The sequence below is a fragment of the Lolium rigidum genome, chromosome 3 (assembly GCF_022539505.1).
Source record: "Lolium rigidum isolate FL_2022 chromosome 3, APGP_CSIRO_Lrig_0.1, whole genome shotgun sequence".
Lineage (NCBI taxonomy): Eukaryota > Viridiplantae > Streptophyta > Magnoliopsida > Poales > Poaceae > Lolium > Lolium rigidum.
Genome location: NC_061510.1, coordinates 39,590,382 through 39,607,178, shown reverse-complemented (window position 1 = coordinate 39,607,178; position 16,797 = coordinate 39,590,382). Strand labels below are relative to the sequence as shown.

The following is a 16,797-nucleotide window of genomic DNA, read 5'->3' as shown; positions in this document are numbered from 1 at the left end:
GCCTCGAGCGGAGGGGTGCCGGCGGTGCATGTCGGAAAGTGGGTGGCGGGCTCGACTGGGATCTGGGGAGATACTGAACACTGCTGCGGCCTCGACCGGAGGGCCGCCGACAACGCATCGCCGGAAGGGGCGGCGGTCACGGGCTCGAGTGTAGGATGGAGAAGAAGGGTGCGGCTTCAAGCGGAGGATCTGCCGCCTTGGGTGCTCTTCACGGGAACACCACTGCGCAGGATCGTGAAGGCGAGGCTGGTACAGGCTTGAGCGGAGGGGTGCTTCAGAAGCAGAGCTCAATGCTGGAGCCTGACACAGGCTTGGGTGGAGATATGCTGCACCAACACCTCACAGCGGAGGTTGATGCAGGCAAGGGCATCGAAGAATCCGATTCCAACGAGATTGTGCATGTCAATGAAGAAGATGCACGCGAACAAGTGAAGCGATTGATCGAAGAGATGAATGCTTCCTGCATAGGAGAGCAGATCAGCAGTGAGGAGTTCCTTGGTTACTATAAACGGCTTCCTCGCGGTCCTCCTAAGATTTATCTTGGTGACATGCTGGAAGATGCTGCCATGGATAAGCAAGAGCTTCTCCATGCACTGTATCGCCTCAGATATTTAAAATACCAGGTTCAGTCCACAACTCTTATCTGTATATGGAGTATATAATAACTATCTGTCTTCACATGACATGTGTTTCAGTTTCTAGCATTTACTTGTTCCATGCTACATGTGCTGCATTGTTTAACCTCCTGTTGCACATTTTATTTGATGTAAGGGTTATCTCATTATCTACAGTTTCGACATCAAACGTCCAAGGAAAATATGCTTGATGATAACTTGAGAAGCCTTCTGGATAAACCTGAGGATGATTGTGATCAGAAATTTCTTGAGGAGGAGGGATTCTTCAGGTGTTTTGAGAAAGACATGACACTTGATTGGTTTATCCACCCTGATTATGAATTCTGTTCTTCCTTGACTGATTATCAACGACTTGTCCTTCGAAACTATGTGAGTTATGTTCTGACTTGTGATGCATCAGTAGTCCTTCAATTTATAATTATTGGTCAATTGTAGTCAACTGTCTGGCTGTTACAATCACATTGAAGTCTCCATGATCTTTTTAAACAGAAGGCTCGAAAGCCCAGCTTTGAATTAACAAAGCCATCAACCGGCCAGGAGTTACAACAGGACACCACACCACACACGCACACCACGGCAGGACAGATACACGGGTACATACAGAACGAATTACAACACTGCACTACGAGCGAGGATAAGCTTGCAGGAGTGCGGACCGCCGCTGTTCGACACCAAGGACACCGACCGGAGGCACGGCGAGGCACTGCCCGGAGCAGAATTGTAGTCTTGATTCCGAGGAGAACAGCCGGAACTCCGAGCACCGAAGCACCAACCTGTTCTCATGCCGAAGAGGGCCCTGCCCTCTCGCCCGGTTCGAAGGCGTCGAACCATCGGACATGAGAGAGGCTCACCCGAGAGCCGCAGAGGTGTTGGGCTCCGGACCCGACGCCACCCTGGAGAGACTACCTTGACAAGGATCACACCATACCGGCCGCACTCGCCGAGCACTTGGACATCCACCAACGACGAGAAATCCGCCGGGAGCACTCACGAGAGGACGGGGCGGACCGTCGTCGACGCACGCATACGGGCTAGAGATCACCGCAGCTGCTCAAGGACCGACATTGCCCAAAGCTGCAACCTTCGGCTCCGCCAACCTACCGAAACCTCCCCGGGCGGCGCCTCCAAGAAGGTCACGGCGCAGCAGCCGCGTCGCCGCCGCCCAATCAACAAGATTTTGGACTTTCGTCCGGGAGGTGGGGGAGGATGAGCAGGAGCCCGGGACAGCAGCTACTACCTCGGAACCGACGTGAACCGTAGCTCCACGCCGCGGACGCCGCCCGCCGCCGCCTCACATCCCGAGGAGTCGAGGACGCCGGACCGAGGCACCCACCACGATGCCCGCCGCAGGACATCGGGGAGACGAACCAGCGCCCTCGCTGCTCGCCGACCCGACGCATCGAGGCCACCCACCCGAGGCAGCCACGATGAGGCCCGGACCTAGGCCCGCCGGCCCGGATCCGGGCCCGCCGCCGCCACCCATGGCCACGGCGCGCCGTCGCAGGGCCGCGCCAGCCGGCCAGACGCCAGAAGCTGCGCCGCCACCCCGCCGGAGAAGCGCCTTCACTGCGCCGTGGTCAGGCCACCGTGCCGCCGCGCCAGACGAGAAGCACGGCGCCCCCGCCGACCGCACCGGCCCGCGCCACCACAGCCACGCAGGGGAGAGAGAAGCCCCGCCGCCGCCGGCGCCCCGGGGCTTTGCCCGGCGACGCCCTCTGGCGGCGGCGAGGGAGGGGCGGGGGGAGGAGGGGCTGGAGTTGGGGAAGGCTAGGGTTTCGCCCTGCGCTCGCGGGAGCGACAGGACGAAACGGTCCAATCTCTTCTTCGTTTCGAGAAGTCTCCATGATCTGATGAGCGATGATCAATGTAAATCATGATATGTGCTAAATAAGCTCTAAGTTGTCGTGCTTTATAAAACTTAAAGAAGTATATCAGGCTCCAGATTGATAAATTACACGGACGTGTGCAGTCATGCTATATTTAGTGTTTTTTTCGTAATATTTGTCTTAAAGGAAGCAGTCACAGTATTATGTACTGGATTGTGTATATCAATTTAGAAACTGTCCAGTGCCAGCCAACGAATTTTTCTTTCACCTTGTTGTTCAGTTCTTTACTGTATCTGCTTTAAAATAAAATCAATTTTTGCCGATTAAGATCTTTAATTAAATTATGGTTATTTGCGTTTTGTACTCGATCATTCTAAAGTTTTCTAAGCAATTGGTTATCTCGCCCTATCCTTTTGTATGTAGGGTGGTACTGAGTACGGCAGGTGGAGTGAATACCACAAGTACCTTCGTAGCTATAAGACTGAAAAGGAGTATGTCAAGTATTGTGAAGAGTTATCCAAGAAACTAAAGGTCACAAATCATATTTATGAAATCTTATTTTCTTTGTTCAATTCTTTGAATTTCTTTGGACTAACAAACTTTTGCTCTGGCAACAGTGGATGGAAGATTATGTTTGTACTTGTCCATCTCGGAAGGTAAGTATGGCAATACGAAAATCATGTAATGACAATGTTATCTCTATATCTTGTAACGCCCGCATAACTTTATTGTTGCTCAGTGGGATTACATAACTACCCGGGCAGCTTATCAAGCAATCAGGATCGCTGCTACTGATTTTCACGAGATCGATCTGTCTTTAGCTTACAGTGGCTACAATGTAGGTTTCGTTCCATACATTAATTTAATGTAGCTTACAATGGCTATGATGCAGTACAGTATCTAACAGTTGAAATCTTTTGTTCAGGAGTGTCGACGGAGCATGGGCTATGATGCTACTTGGTTTAAGGAGTACGATGATCTCTATTTTGAGATTTGGCAGCGGGTCACTAAAAAATCGGTTAGTCATGTGCACTGTACACCAGTGTTCTGTTTAACTAAGCAACTATTCATTGGTGATTCATTGTTTTTACAAACACTATGCTTACCAGCGCATGACTTTTGGCTTGAATACTGTTCAGATCAGCTTCAAGGACGCTCTAGAGGAGGTTTGTAAGCTGAACAGGTTTCCGTTACGCCAATATAGAATGGAAGGTGCACTGGAGTGTGACTATACCATGATGTGGATGGAAACGGAGGTGGGTTGTTTTGGTTAATAGATAATCTGCAGTTGTAACCTGATGTTCCTTTGTGCATATGCTTATCTCTTTTAATCTTACTTCCTTCAGTACCAGACCTGCACGAAAGACATTGCATCGGGTGTAAGTACCTGTATTTTGTATGTGATATGCAAGTGTTTGGAATATGTTCTCTTATGTGATATCCGGTCTGCTTGGCTCCAGGATACAGAGGAGAAAGCTCGGAGGTTAATTGCAGAGGCTGTTCAAACGCTGGTATGTAAACTATGATACTCCCTCCGATCCATAATAAGTGTCGGGGCTTTAGTTCAATTTAGCCCAAATTTGAACTAAAGCCCCGACACTTGCTATGGATCGGAGGGAGTAGATGAAATCACGTCTACATGTGTGCCTTTGAAAGACAATCTGCCTAGTTAAACCCATTTCTGTTTTCAGGTCAATAAGCCAAAGTCCTATGAGCAGTATATCAAAAAGAAGATAGAAATTGCTCGTATTATTGGAATCCTTCCTCCAGATGAAGATCCTGAAGAATGAGATAATTGTCAAACAAGTGTTTACCATATTATAAAATTGGACCATCCCTCAGCCTTTTGCTACTGTGCTGCCTGCGTGTGATTGTATATCCAGAAATGGTAGTGACCTACAATAGACTGCTCTAGATTAATTATGCAGGTTAGGAGCAAATATGGTACTGGTTAACATATATTTTTCTCATGGGCAGAGATTTTCTTGCTAGTCTATAGTTCGTCAATTAGTAAATTACGATTTGTATTTCCTTGGGAGAAAGAGAACTAAGCTTTTGATGCCAAAGGACTGGCATGATCGGGTGTACGCAGCTGAATAGATAACTGTTCCAAAGAAACATTCAAGCGGACAACATAAGCATAGAAATTGATTCAGAAAAGTGAACACTTGAACTTCTTCACACCTCTGACTGAACGCACAAGCATGTAATAGAAAAATATCTTGGGGAATTGCAGGAACTCAAATCATAAGCTGACAAGGGGGTAACGCTTTTGCCACGTTGGAATTTGCAGAAAGTGAGACCATCGCAAGGCAGCTTGCTGCTTACTTGCCCAGCAGCTGTTAGCCAATGTGCAGTTTGAAACTTCCAATGTTTGAAGTAGTTTTGTCCCAACATATGTTTTTTAATTTTTTGTGATTCATCGTATCGGCTCGGTGACGAGCAAATTAAGACGGGGACTAAAGAACCTACTGATCAATTCTTGTCAGATTCAAATTGCTCATGGTAAGTCTAGTACCTAGTCCACTCCACTGTGCCATTGCTCGAGCAATATTTATGATCACTTGCGCACCCCAATAATATTACTCCCTCTGTCATGGTGCATTAGGTTTAAGAAAAGCTTTGACCATCAATTGGATCGACAAAAAAGAAACTCTGTAAGCAGGTTCAGAGGAATATCAAACGGATTAGGATTAGAATCAAATTGCCCCGTTCCTCCGTGTCCACCTCGGCACCTCGTCTGAGTCGTCTTCCTACTAATCGAGCGATCTGTCGGACGCCTGCACAGCCAGGTATACGTTCTCACCACCATGTTTTCTGATTACTGATTATAGGTCAGGGTTTCCAGAGATATCGCCGCCGAATCGGGGAAAGGGGCGGCGGCCACGGGCTCGGGCTCGTGCTCGGGTGAAGAGATGCCGCGCGAGCACCGTGCAAAAGACGACGCCGGTACTTCCCCACTAGACCCTGAAGAATCCAATTCCGACGAGGCTGTACTACATGCTACGGAACCACGCATAGACGTACAAGAAGCAGAGCTTCTGATCCAAGAGCTTAACGCGTTGGGCATCGGAGAGGCATTCAGCGAGCAGGAGTTCCTCCATTACTTCGACCGGCTGGCCTGTCAACCTCCTTGGATCGACCTTAAAGTCCGGCTGAAAGGCGAGGAACTTGTTAAGCTGTACGATCGCCACGCACTCTGTCGCCTCAGATATTACAAACACAAGGTTCACTCCACAATTCACTTGTTCTGTGCTACATGTGCTGAATTATCTTACCGGCTCCAGTTTGCGTCTAATTTTATCATCATATTTGCCATCTCATTAATTCTCTCCAGTTAAAACAAGCATCCAAGGAAGAGCTGCGTGACGATAAACTGAAGAGGATTCTTGATATATCTGAGGATGACTGTAACAACGAGTTTCTTAAGAAAGAGAGGTTCTTCTGGCGTTTTGAGCAAGACGGGAGATTTGATTGGTGCTTTCACCCTGATTACTTGGCATGTTCTTTCCTGGATGACTACCAACGCCTAGTTCCTAAAAATCATGTTAGTCATGGGCTTCTTATGGATGAGTAGTCCTTCAATTTACAATTGTGCACAACTGTACCTATTACATCAGCTGTATGGCTGCTACAATCAAATTATATTCCCCAAAATTAGGGTGGCCTCTTTTAAAAAAAAATGCAGAAAAGTGTATGAAGACCAGATTTTCACCAATTACACTGAGATACTGAGTTCATTCTACGACTAGTGAGCTTTAGTAAACAGATCGGTTCATAATATTTTGACATACTGGAAGGTGTAACTTATTGCTAACTCAAATATTGTGCCAGTATCAAAACGGTCTTTTCACCTGTTGCTTGGTGCTCTGCTCACTACATTCCTTTTTTAGGATAATAGTTTACCGGTAGACTCTTTGACTGCCTGTAATGACCTTCTTGTAATCAAATGAATTGTTTTTTCTGATAAATAGTAGCCACTACTTTAGTTCTTCATCTATTCTGGTTAAAATAGAATTGTTGTTTGCAGCTTCATATCTTCAGTTAAAATGTAGTTGCTTACGTTATGTACTCTGACATAAAGATATCTAAGCAATGAGTTTTCTCCCTATCCTTGAATGCAGGGGTACAGCAAGTGGAGTGAGTACCACACATACCTTCATAGCTATGAGCTGGAAAAAGAGTATGTGGAGTACTGTCAGGAATTATCCAAGCAACTCAAGGTATGCACCATAGATCATATTATGAAAATATTTTTACTTTTTACAATGCTTTGAAATCTCTTTGGACTAAAAACTTCATTTCTCCGGAAACAGTGGATGGAACCTTATGTAGATATGGACCGGTCATCTGTCAAGGTAAGTATGTGTCACACAATAATCTTGGAATGACTTTGTTATCTCTATATCTTTTGTGGTGTTCTCATAACTTTGTTGTTGTTCAGTGGGGTAAGATATCATCCCGGGGAACTTTACAGGCAATTAAGATTGCTGCTACTAGCTTTCACAAGATCACTTCGTGTTTAGCTTTCACTGGTTACTATGTAGGATCCCTCACATACATTAATTTAATGTAGCTTATGATGGTTACTATATAGTGTCTTAACGGTGGCGTTCTTTCGATTCAGGAGTGTAAAGAGAGCATGTCTTATGATACTTTTTGGTTTAAGGAGTATGATGGTGTCTATTTTGAGATTTGGCGGCGGGTCACTCAGGGAATGGTTAGTACTCTGCAATATACGCCAGTCTTCTGCAAAAGCAACTTTTTTTATGGTGGTTCCTTTTTACATGCACTTTATATATGCTTAGAAATGCATGGCTTTTCCCTTGAATAATGTTCAGAGTTTCGAGAAGGCTCTGGGGGAGGTTTATAATCTCAACATGTTTCCGTTACGCCAACATATGATGAAAGCTGCACTGGAGCATGAGGAAGCCATGATGATGGTGGAAGATGAGGTGGGCTTATTTGGTTTATAGATAATTTGATGTTGGTACTTAATATATTCCTTTGTGGATATTTGCTTATCTCTTCAATTTCATTTCCCTTCAGTTTCTTACATGCACAGCAACCATTACCCCAGAAGTAAGTACTGTCTTTTCCATGTGATATACAATTGGAATCCATCTTGAATATGTTCTTATATGTGGTTGTTATCTCGTCTGCTTACCTTCAGGTTAAAGAGGATAAAGCTAAGGAGTTGATTGCAGATGCAGTTAATAAGCGGGTACTGTGATAATTTTACGAGTCTGCTTTAGGCGTGCTTTTGAAAAGGATAGTTTACCTAGTGAATTCATTTCCTTTTTCAGATTCAAAAGCCGAAGTCCTATGAGGAGTATATCATAAAGAAGATACACATTGCCCGCGTCATTGGAATTCTTGATGCTGATGAAGATTGAGATAATAGTCAAACATGCTTTCGTTTCTTAGATTATTAAATCGGACTATCCCTTCGCCTTTTGCTACTGTGCTGCCACATGTGATTGAGTACTAGATGGTCCATGCGCGCCCTGCCGCGCCGACCTTCAATACTTCGATTAGATTTTGTGGTGTGTATGTGACATGCTTATGTATTGGTTGTTTTTGTGTATGAAGTTCACCGTGGTTTTCCTGTGTTTGCCTCCAATACTTGGAAGTTTCATGATCATCCTCATTTGCTTCCCCTCTACACATGTTTGCCTCAAAAGTGTTGTCACTTGCACTGTGAATGGTGTAAATGCTCCGGATTGCCAATGAATACATATCCTTTCAGGAGATTCTGCACTGTGAATGATGTAAATGCTCCCGATTGCCTCATTTTCAGGATTCTTTTTTTAAATTATTTTCTCCCTTGTTCATATGGCGAGGAGACCGTGCTGCAGCGGCGAGATTCACGCCCACGAAGGATTCCACCTGAGGTGTTCAAGTGCCGTACGACATCGGTGAGCTCTCTGCGCATACCGGAGTCTCACCCGTGCGCGCATACCGGAGTCTCACCCGTGCGGCATCCACTACGGAATCCAGCAGAAGCGAACCTTTTTTATCAAGTGCTGGAAAACCTCGGTGACTACCACTAAAAAAGGGGGGATTTTACAATACAACATGGCAACAGGCCGTTCCTGATTTTAGGTTTGAGTTAAATAAATTCATCGCTAGTCATGAAACTTGTTGCCCAAAACCAGTGTAACTTTTGTTCCTAAGTCCTAACAGAGGCTTCTGTTGCTAAGCTCATGTCAGTTTGTTGGATCTATTGCTATAATTATTATCTAGCACCTGAGCCTTTTCTCCTCTATGCTTGTCAAAGAAAAATCGACATTAACAATTTGACACTATGTATCCACAATCCCACAAAATTTGAACTCTAAAATAGACCTGTAGCAACCACGAGTTCCTTGATTGCCATGAGTGGCTCGTCGGATTAAGGTCAGACTGGAAGATGACTAGATGAGGACCTCAATAAATTGAGGCAAGGTTGTGACTTGTGAGTACATGATCGGCTTGATACATAACAATTACAATGTGAACAGAGGTGATGCTTATCACAAAGTTATTGCCCCCCAAAAAGGAAGAAGGTAACAAGCTGCGTAGAGCATATCTATACATGTAGCACTGATAGATTTAAAAAGATATTCAACTAGTCAAAAGGAATTCCAGCACCATAATTACCAACCGTGCAACTGAAAACTGGCCTGAGTTGATTTACTCTTCACCACAAAACTATATTGTGCTAACAATTAACCTCAGCATAATAAGGTGTTGACATGAATTATTGACTACAACCGCATACATATTCATCATCTACATATTCATCATCATCTATCTGTTAGTTCCATCGCCAGCCCCACGGACAGGCTGATTGCTAGGACGATCGACAGACAACTTCTCCCTCCGTTCTTAATTAATCGACGCGGGTAATGCCAGAAGTAAACAATGGCTAGGCAGAGTGCGCGTCGATTAATTCAGACCAGAGGTAGTAGCTCATACATGCATACGTATACATACATCTTAAAAGTACAGCCTTCAAGAAGAAATGGAAAACATCCTTCTGAATAAAAAAAAATTGTAACCCGACTGCGACATCTAGAACTTGAAGTCTTTCTTTTTTGAAGCTTTCCCGTCCTTCTCGTGCTTCCTCTTCCTCTTGCTCGCGTTCTGTAAAATCAAGAAAAAAAAGGTACAGGTCAACAAAATCAGCATTTGCCTCTAGTTGAACTGCCACATAGCAAGAACCGTGAAAAGATACCTCTGCCACCATGTCGCTGAAATCTTCCTTCTGGTTCCGTAGCTTTTCCTCCTCTCGTGCTTCTTCGTACCTGGATTTTACAGAAAGGTGTTAATGTCTCGGACAGTCACGGACCGATAAACACCAGGTAACTAAAACTATTCTTACTTGGCTGCCAAAACATCATCCAAATCTTCGAGCTCCTCAGGATGTATGGTGACATCCACTTTGTCAGACTTCTGATTCTTTAGAAGATCAACCTGCAAAAGAGGACCACGAGAAAATCTTAATTAAATCACCAAAGCATGCATACTTCAGGAGTACTTGTATACTTGGTGCAACAAATTTAAAAGCTCACCCTTTTAACGCCAGCTTTATCCTGTGCCCCAACCACATACCTGTAAAAGCAGCAAAGATACAAAATGAGTTCTGCATATTGTTGAAATCATAAATGAAACCATCAGAAACATGGTACAGATAACTAAGCTTTTATTGGTGTTACATACGTATGGCTTGATCCATAGAGTGCCCCAGTTGCAATTCTTTCCTCTTTCTGCTCAAGAACCTTCAGATGAAAAAGAACAAAATATAGGTTACAGACTGCTAAAAGAAACACCAAAGCTCTGTAACGAGAATTGGCCTGAAATTCCACAAAACTGAAGGGTAGTCCTGTGACCTGGTATAGCTGTTTTTCGGTTTGCCTTTCAGGCTCTTTCCTCTGTTGCTTCCGAAGATCTATAGCATCAGGTGTTTCAATACCAGTGGGAGTGCTATTAACAAAAAAAGAAGCATAATAAGTTAGCACATTAGAAAAAAGAACTTAATCAAGCGATCAAAGAATTGTTGTAGCACCTAGACATGGTTTCGACAGACTGAATGCCTTCCTCCATTTCATCATCTTCCATTGGTTCATCTTCCTCTTCCTCCTCCTCTTCTTCCTCCTCCTCCTCTTCCTCCTCCAAGTCTCCCCAGTGCTTGCTGCGATCAACAGGCTCCTCCTGGAATACAATGCAGCACGACAGTCAGCTAACTAGGAGTTCAGATCAAATCACACGAACCAAAGAAAATATACAGAAAGAATAGCTGGTTATACACACATCATAATTAGGCTCATCCTGCTGTAGGATGCCAAAGACATCTCCATAGAGGGGGCGTCCATGCTGTAAGTCAAAACAAGCAAATAGAACAGAAAATAAATTTATTAGTTTGTTAGAGAAGCATTTAACTACACCCGAGCCCGTAAAACGCAATTTAATGTAGCATACCTCATCCACAGGAGGCTTTCCCCATTCCCCAGGTCGGTAACCAAAAGTAGCACCAAGAGGAATTGGAGCATTCAGACCAGGAATCTTCAGCGAAGGATAAGAGGGTGGAGGACCATATCTCTGCCAAAATTATTTGGTGTGAGTTGACAGTTGGCCAGTGACAAAAAGAGCAGTTAACCAGATGAACAGCCGCTTTGGGGTGTTCTTTTAAAAAGAGCAATACCTGCATGTTTATAAGCCATGGAGGTGGCGCACCATCAGGCATGCCAAGAGCTTCTTTAAGTTCTCTTGACAGCATACCTGGCTTCATTTCTCTAAGTTTGACCTGTTGAGTGCACAGAAGTATAACATTATGCTCGGTATGCTAGGTTTGAAGACAGACATCTCTGTTTCTGACACATCATAAAATCAAAAGAGAACGAAACAAAAATACCTCAAACTCTTTCCCTTCATAATACAGGTCACCATGACTACTCAATTTTGGTTTTGTTTGATATTTGAAGAAGGCGTCGTGCAAAACCTGCACACCAAAAAATTATGGTGAGACTTAGCTTTTCTGCATGTGAATCATGCCAGAAAACACATGTCTGAAATTTGAACATATAAAATAAACACATCCCAATATTAGTTAAGAGTTAAAGACACTTTCAAATGATCATTATCACTGTTACTCTATTAGTACCCTATTAGTTAGGATACTTTCACATGAACGTTATCACTATTACTCTGCTAGTAGCCTTAATATAGGGACGAGATGACAGCACATAATAAGTGGCATACATCATATTTACAGGACAGAAGCTTATAAGAACACCTCGCAAACCAAATATGCATGTAGATAGATGTACAGAATACAGAGAAAGCAGAGCAAATATGCTATTCGATGTCACAAAAACATCTTGCATCTGTCTTGCCCATTATGGGAAAACAAAACTACAAAAGTACATATGGCATGAGCTTTATACGCGTCTTAATTGGTCTCAACCAGAACTTTCTGACCTGATAATCTATATCCATCTTCCCCATTTTTGGCTGCATACGCTCCCGCTGCTTTTGCTTCAACTTTTTGCTATCCTCTTTCTCGATATATGCCTGGAATGCATTAGGAGAACCACTTACTATTGTGAAATATAAAATAATATGCAAATAACAAACAGCTCTGATATTTAACAACTTGACAAGGGACATGCAAGATGCAACATCCCTAGCATCAGTACAAAGAACGAAGATATTCATTTACCTGTCTTATTTTTTCTATTCCAGTTGCAGCAATGAAGTCAGGAAGTTGGAACGGTTGTTTCTCAATACCTCTCTTGCCCTGGAAGAAATAGCATAGCGATGTAAAATCTGATTGACAAGAAATAAATAATATAGACTATGGAAAAAAAGCTAAACTTAAGGTTCTGAAGGTATAAAACTGAATTTGCATATTGCAATGAGATCAGCCAATGATATACTTTTATGCGCAAGCAACAAAGGAGGGCCAAAAGGCCCAGATTCTAGCTAGAGCATAATCTCTTTCAAGGAAATGCCTCGTGTTGATTAACTAGCTGAAACACCTTAGATTTATACTATAGTATCACTTAAGTACTGTACCATCAAGCCCATGCTCCAAGGAGGTTGCAGCATCCCTGCAAGAATTGTATATCAGTATAAGAGGGAGGGGAAAAACCTTATCGACTTTACTTTCCCTCATCCCTTCTAATAACATACACCCCATTGTAACCCTTTGCCACTTTAAATTGAGCTAACTAGCGTAAAGTGCATGTTTGCCCAATAGTCGTGTTTCCAAGCTTAAACATTTGGATAATGGAAACACGGAACCTAAGTAACACATGCATGCCATCCCAGCTTTGAGTGAATTTTGGGTTGGGCATGTTACACATTTCAAAACTAACCCTACTGTAACAATTTCAGGAAACTACTTTTACAAGTGTGTTTCGATCTTATTATTCATCTGTGCACGCAAGTATTCCTTAAATAATTATGTAAAACAGAGTAATCTTATTCATGGTAGATGCATTACGAACCTGCAAGAATTTCCTCTTTTGAGACCAGTGCCTTGGGACAGGTACAGTGTTCCTGTAGGACTTCAGATAGACAAGTAACTTGGGATCTGACGCAGTCGCATCCCAGACCTAGCAGAAAAGGTAAGGTTGCATTAACTGGAGCCAATCCATAAATAATTTTACAAAGTTGGCATGCAGTTCGAGAAACAGATAATTTAGTGAAGGCTTTTCTTTTTCATCCTCTTATTATGAACATGATTAAATTTTTTCCACACCACCAATGCATGCCATCATAGCCTTTAATAACAGAAATACTCCCTCCGTCCCATGAAACTTGTCTGAGCTTTGTTAAAATTTGGACGTATCTAGATGCTAAATAGTGTCTAGATACATCCAAATTTTGATAAAATTCAGACAAGTTTCATAAAACGGAGGGAGTATATGTTAACCTTATTATGACCATGATTAATTTTTCACACCACCAATGCATGCCATCATAGCCTTTAATAACAGAAATATATCTTAATCTTATAGGCTTAGTTATAGCTATGTGGCGCAAGTTACTAATACATTTTTCCAGCAATTCACCCTAACATTAGTTTCAAAGTTGCCTTGAAACTTGGTAAACATTATTTACTCAGATAAAACAGAAAGATTGAATAATGCTGAATATATCTCACAGTTAGAGACCAAGAACAAAACAAAGTCTTCTGTTACCCAATGTGCAGCCAATGGTAACTATATGACCAGATGAGATTAGTTCATGGCTTCAAAACAAATTCAACGACACAATTTTAGTTTCATCAACTAATTACGAGCGAAGTGATACATTTTTGTCAAATTTGAGGATTCACTTCAGATCTAGTACTAGCATTGGAAGCTCTCGGCAATGAAACACTAGATGGACAAATGTGATAGGATGCAACAGCAACACATCAATTGAAGCTATTAAAGGTGCATGATACCGATGAAGAGGATGGTGGCTTACTTCAACAACGTCAGGCCTGTTGCATATCTGTTTCAGCTCTGCAATCTTCATCCTTTGTTCCAGCTTTAAAACACAGATCAAACACAAAATTTATCTTCAGCAACTCGCAACACAGAAGAAACGATCATAACAGGTAAGTTAACAACAGAAAGACAGAGACAGAAATTATACAAACCTTCTTCTTCTTATTGGAGATGCCACCTTCCTTCTTCTTCTGCTGGCCGTCCTGCTCGTCATCGTCCGAATCCGACCCTGACCCCTTCTTCGCCGCGTCGGCGCCAGCCTCATCCTTCTTCTCCCCATCCTACCAGCAACTTACAAACTAGTGAGAATCGATTCCACTGCAAAGCGGCCGAATTACAAATTCCATAGGGTTCCGCCTTCTGAGAATGATGGGGGCGAGAAACGCTAGTATACCTCGGCTGCGGCGGGGGAGTCCTTGAAGGTGAACTTCTCGAATATGCTCTTGAAGTCAGCGAGGAGGCCGTCGGCGAGGTCCGGCTCCTCTGGCACGTACTCGACCTCGATCTCCACCTGCGCGCGCGCACAGCATAACCCGACGTCAGACCCGCTGCGGCAGGCGAGCACGACCGCCGCTCATCAACCCCACCCAAGCCCTAGGGTACCAGGAGGCGCTGCACGTACCGGGGGTTTGGAATCGGGCTTGTCATCCTCGCCCGCGTCGGCGGCGGCGGCGACGTCGGACGGGGCCTTGTTCTTCTTCTGCTTCCGGCGGCGGCGGCGGCGCTCGCTCTCCCGCGATTTCTTCCGGTCGGCGGCGGCCGGGGTCCCGTTGGGGAGGTCGGAGCTAAGGTCGGCGGCCATGGTGGTCGGCGTTCGGAAAAAGGCCGGGGCGGTGATGGCTCACAGGCTCAGGGATATTTGTTTTTTTTATTAGGGGGTAAGTTAACGACAGTGGTCAGCTTCTATTGGATGGGCCGGCCTTTTCAGGCCCGAATATTTTGGCCTTTTTATCTTTAACACGATAGGAAATAATGAAGGGAAAAAAACATTCACATGGTGTGATAAAAAAAGAAGTTGGTATGAAGGAAGTACTCGTGCAAGACTTCTGCCTACTTGGAATTTGCATAATAAAGTGAGATCAACAGGCCATACAATATTAACCTCACAACTTTAAAAGGTAGCATATGTTTTGCTTCCCCAGGCCCCAGCGGAGGTTTGGCAACGGCAATTGAAAAGTGTGTTTTTCTACTTCAAAGTTGAAAGTGTTATTTGGTTGCGACATCCAACATAGGAGTATATTTTTATTTGGTGATTCATCGTATCAAATCAGTGAAGAGAGAGTAAGACAGTTAGACAGGTACACCAGAACCAGAAACACATCACCAAATGCTCGAGTGTCTACTGCTCACCAACCTCTCAATCTACTATGTATGCAGAATATAATCCTCACATGTATGTCCTGAAAATCACATCATCGCTGACGCAACAGAGGACACAGAGCCTACTTATTTTATGACGAACAATCCTACTAAAGCAATAGCACAAGAGCAATAACAAAAGATCATGGCCAATCAAGGTACTCTGCACTTCAGGTTCTTCACGTCTCTGAAAAATATACACAGTAGCATGTGATAGAAAAATATAATGGGGAAATGCACTCACATGGAGTGATCGAACTGCTCAGTCTCACTGCAGGAACTCAAATCAGAAGCTGATACCAAACAGAAGAACTACTGCATTACTTTTTGCTTTGGAATCGGCAGAAAGAGAGATCAACCGGGCATATCAACCTCACAACTTCAAAAGGCAGCTTGCTGTTCTAATTCCCCAGCAGCTGGTTTCCTAACTTGCGATTTGGAACTTCAAATCTGAAGGTGTCTATTTTTAACTTCAAAGCTAGAAGTGTTTTTGGTTCTTGGTTGTACCAAATAATTGTCACATCCAACATCTGTTTTATCTTTGGGTGATTGATCGTATCGAATCAGTGACGAGAGAGTCAAGAAAGGGACACTAGAACCAGCAAAGCACACTTCATCACCAAACTCTGCTTAGTGCTCACCAACCTCCCAATCTACTAGTCCCGGCATGGGGTGATCGAAAAATTCACAGCTTCAATTGAGGAACTCAAATCGGAAGCTGGTATCCAAGGAAGTACTCGTGCAAGACTTCCGCCTCCTTGGAATTTGCATAAAGTGGGATCAACAGGCCATACAATACTAACTTCACAACTTCAAAAGTTAGCATATGTTTTGCTTCCTCAGCGGCTGTTTGCCAACGGCAATATGAAAGTGTGTTTTTTCTACTTCAAAGTTGAAAGTATTTCTGGCTATTGGCTGCACCAAATGATTGTGACATCCAATATATATTTTATTTGGTGATTCATCGTATCGAATCAGTGACAGGAGAGTAAGACAGGGCACGAGAACCAGAAATATAACTAATCACCAAACGCTCGAGTGCCTGCTGCTCACCAACCCGTCAATCTATATATATGCAGAATATAATCCTCACATGTATGCCCTGAAAATCACATCATCGGATAAATCAAAAGAGTGTACAAGGAAAACCAACCAAATTTGTTTACTTCCAAGAGGACAAAAGCAACCAAACCTGAAGTTGGTCAAACTGCAACATAAACTGTGAATTGTATTCTGAATGCAGCAGCAGTCAGCTACCCTCAAAAGAGAATTGACAATCTACCTCCGAACAACATGTTTCAATCTCAATGGTGAGCAATGGAAAAGAGATTCCACGAACACGAAAAACAGCAGCAGCATTGCAAAATATTACCATACTAACACTACAGGTGGATAGCAGATCTGATACAAGTGATGACTGATGACGCAGCACTTGCACATAGGACTATGTTACGACGAACAACAGACCATCCTACTAAAGCAATAGCACAAGAT

General features: G+C 43.6%; 3 protein-coding genes across 3 annotated transcripts; 2 read left to right on the top strand and 1 right to left on the bottom strand.

Annotated features, from left to right (window-relative positions):
- Positions 1-403: 403 nt before the first annotated feature.
- Positions 404-4,500, top strand: LOC124695747. Its single transcript, XM_047228565.1, has 10 exons — positions 404-623; positions 792-1,004; positions 2,885-2,992; positions 3,079-3,117; positions 3,201-3,299; positions 3,387-3,479; positions 3,601-3,717; positions 3,808-3,840; positions 3,922-3,972; positions 4,153-4,500. Exons 1-10 carry the CDS (start codon positions 450-452, stop codon positions 4,249-4,251), a joined length of 1,026 nt encoding a protein of 341 aa, XP_047084521.1. The 5' UTR covers positions 404-449; the 3' UTR covers positions 4,252-4,500.
- An 876-nt stretch (positions 4,501-5,376) lies between these two features.
- On the top strand, positions 5,377-8,006 carry LOC124694712. The gene is made up of 10 exons (XM_047227666.1): positions 5,377-5,688; positions 5,799-6,008; positions 6,586-6,684; positions 6,778-6,819; positions 6,906-7,004; positions 7,089-7,181; positions 7,303-7,416; positions 7,511-7,543; positions 7,635-7,685; positions 7,768-8,006. The coding sequence occupies exons 1-10, from the start codon at positions 5,377-5,379 to the stop codon at positions 7,855-7,857; spliced, it is 1,143 nt and encodes a 380-aa protein (XP_047083622.1). The 3' UTR covers positions 7,858-8,006.
- Positions 8,007-9,109: 1,103 nt separating this feature from the next.
- LOC124694711 (splicing factor 3B subunit 2-like) lies at positions 9,110-15,972 on the bottom strand. Its single transcript, XM_047227665.1, has 19 exons — positions 15,945-15,972; positions 14,567-14,784; positions 14,339-14,455; positions 14,097-14,225; positions 13,922-13,984; positions 12,955-13,062; positions 12,165-12,242; positions 11,924-12,016; positions 11,358-11,444; positions 11,148-11,249; positions 10,925-11,044; positions 10,757-10,819; positions 10,512-10,657; positions 10,336-10,429; positions 10,166-10,224; positions 10,018-10,057; positions 9,828-9,919; positions 9,681-9,750; positions 9,110-9,589 (listed from the first exon to the last, which is right to left on the bottom strand). The coding sequence occupies exons 1-19, from the start codon at positions 15,970-15,972 to the stop codon at positions 9,518-9,520; spliced, it is 1,779 nt and encodes a 592-aa protein (XP_047083621.1). The 3' UTR covers positions 9,110-9,517.
- Between the last annotated feature and the right edge of the window lie 825 nt (positions 15,973-16,797).

Excerpts from the sequence above, each read along its gene's own strand:
- LOC124694712 (XM_047227666.1), top strand. The coding sequence starts at position 5,377 with ATGCCGCGCGAGCACCGTGCAAAAGACGACGCCGGTACTTCCCCACTA. Across the intron at positions 6,820-6,905 it reads TGGACCGGTCATCTGTCAAG|TGGGGTAAGATATCATCCCG; the intron begins GTAAGTATGTGT and ends GTTGTTGTTCAG. Across the intron at positions 7,544-7,634 it reads CAGCAACCATTACCCCAGAA|GTTAAAGAGGATAAAGCTAA; the intron begins GTAAGTACTGTC and ends GCTTACCTTCAG.
- LOC124695747 (XM_047228565.1), top strand. The coding sequence starts at position 450 with ATGAATGCTTCCTGCATAGGAGAGCAGATCAGCAGTGAGGAGTTCCTT. Across the intron at positions 2,993-3,078 it reads AGTTATCCAAGAAACTAAAG|TGGATGGAAGATTATGTTTG; the intron begins GTCACAAATCAT and ends CTCTGGCAACAG. Across the intron at positions 3,300-3,386 it reads TAGCTTACAGTGGCTACAAT|GAGTGTCGACGGAGCATGGG; the intron begins GTAGGTTTCGTT and ends TCTTTTGTTCAG.
- LOC124694711 (XM_047227665.1), bottom strand. The coding sequence starts at position 15,972 with ATGCCGGGACTAGTAGATTGGGAGGTTG. Across the intron at positions 13,063-13,921 it reads ACAGGCCTGACGTTGTTGAA|GTCTGGGATGCGACTGCGTC; the intron begins GTAAGCCACCAT and ends CTTTTCTGCTAG. Across the intron at positions 10,225-10,335 it reads CCGAAAAACAGCTATACCAG|GTTCTTGAGCAGAAAGAGGA; the intron begins GTCACAGGACTA and ends TTTCATCTGAAG.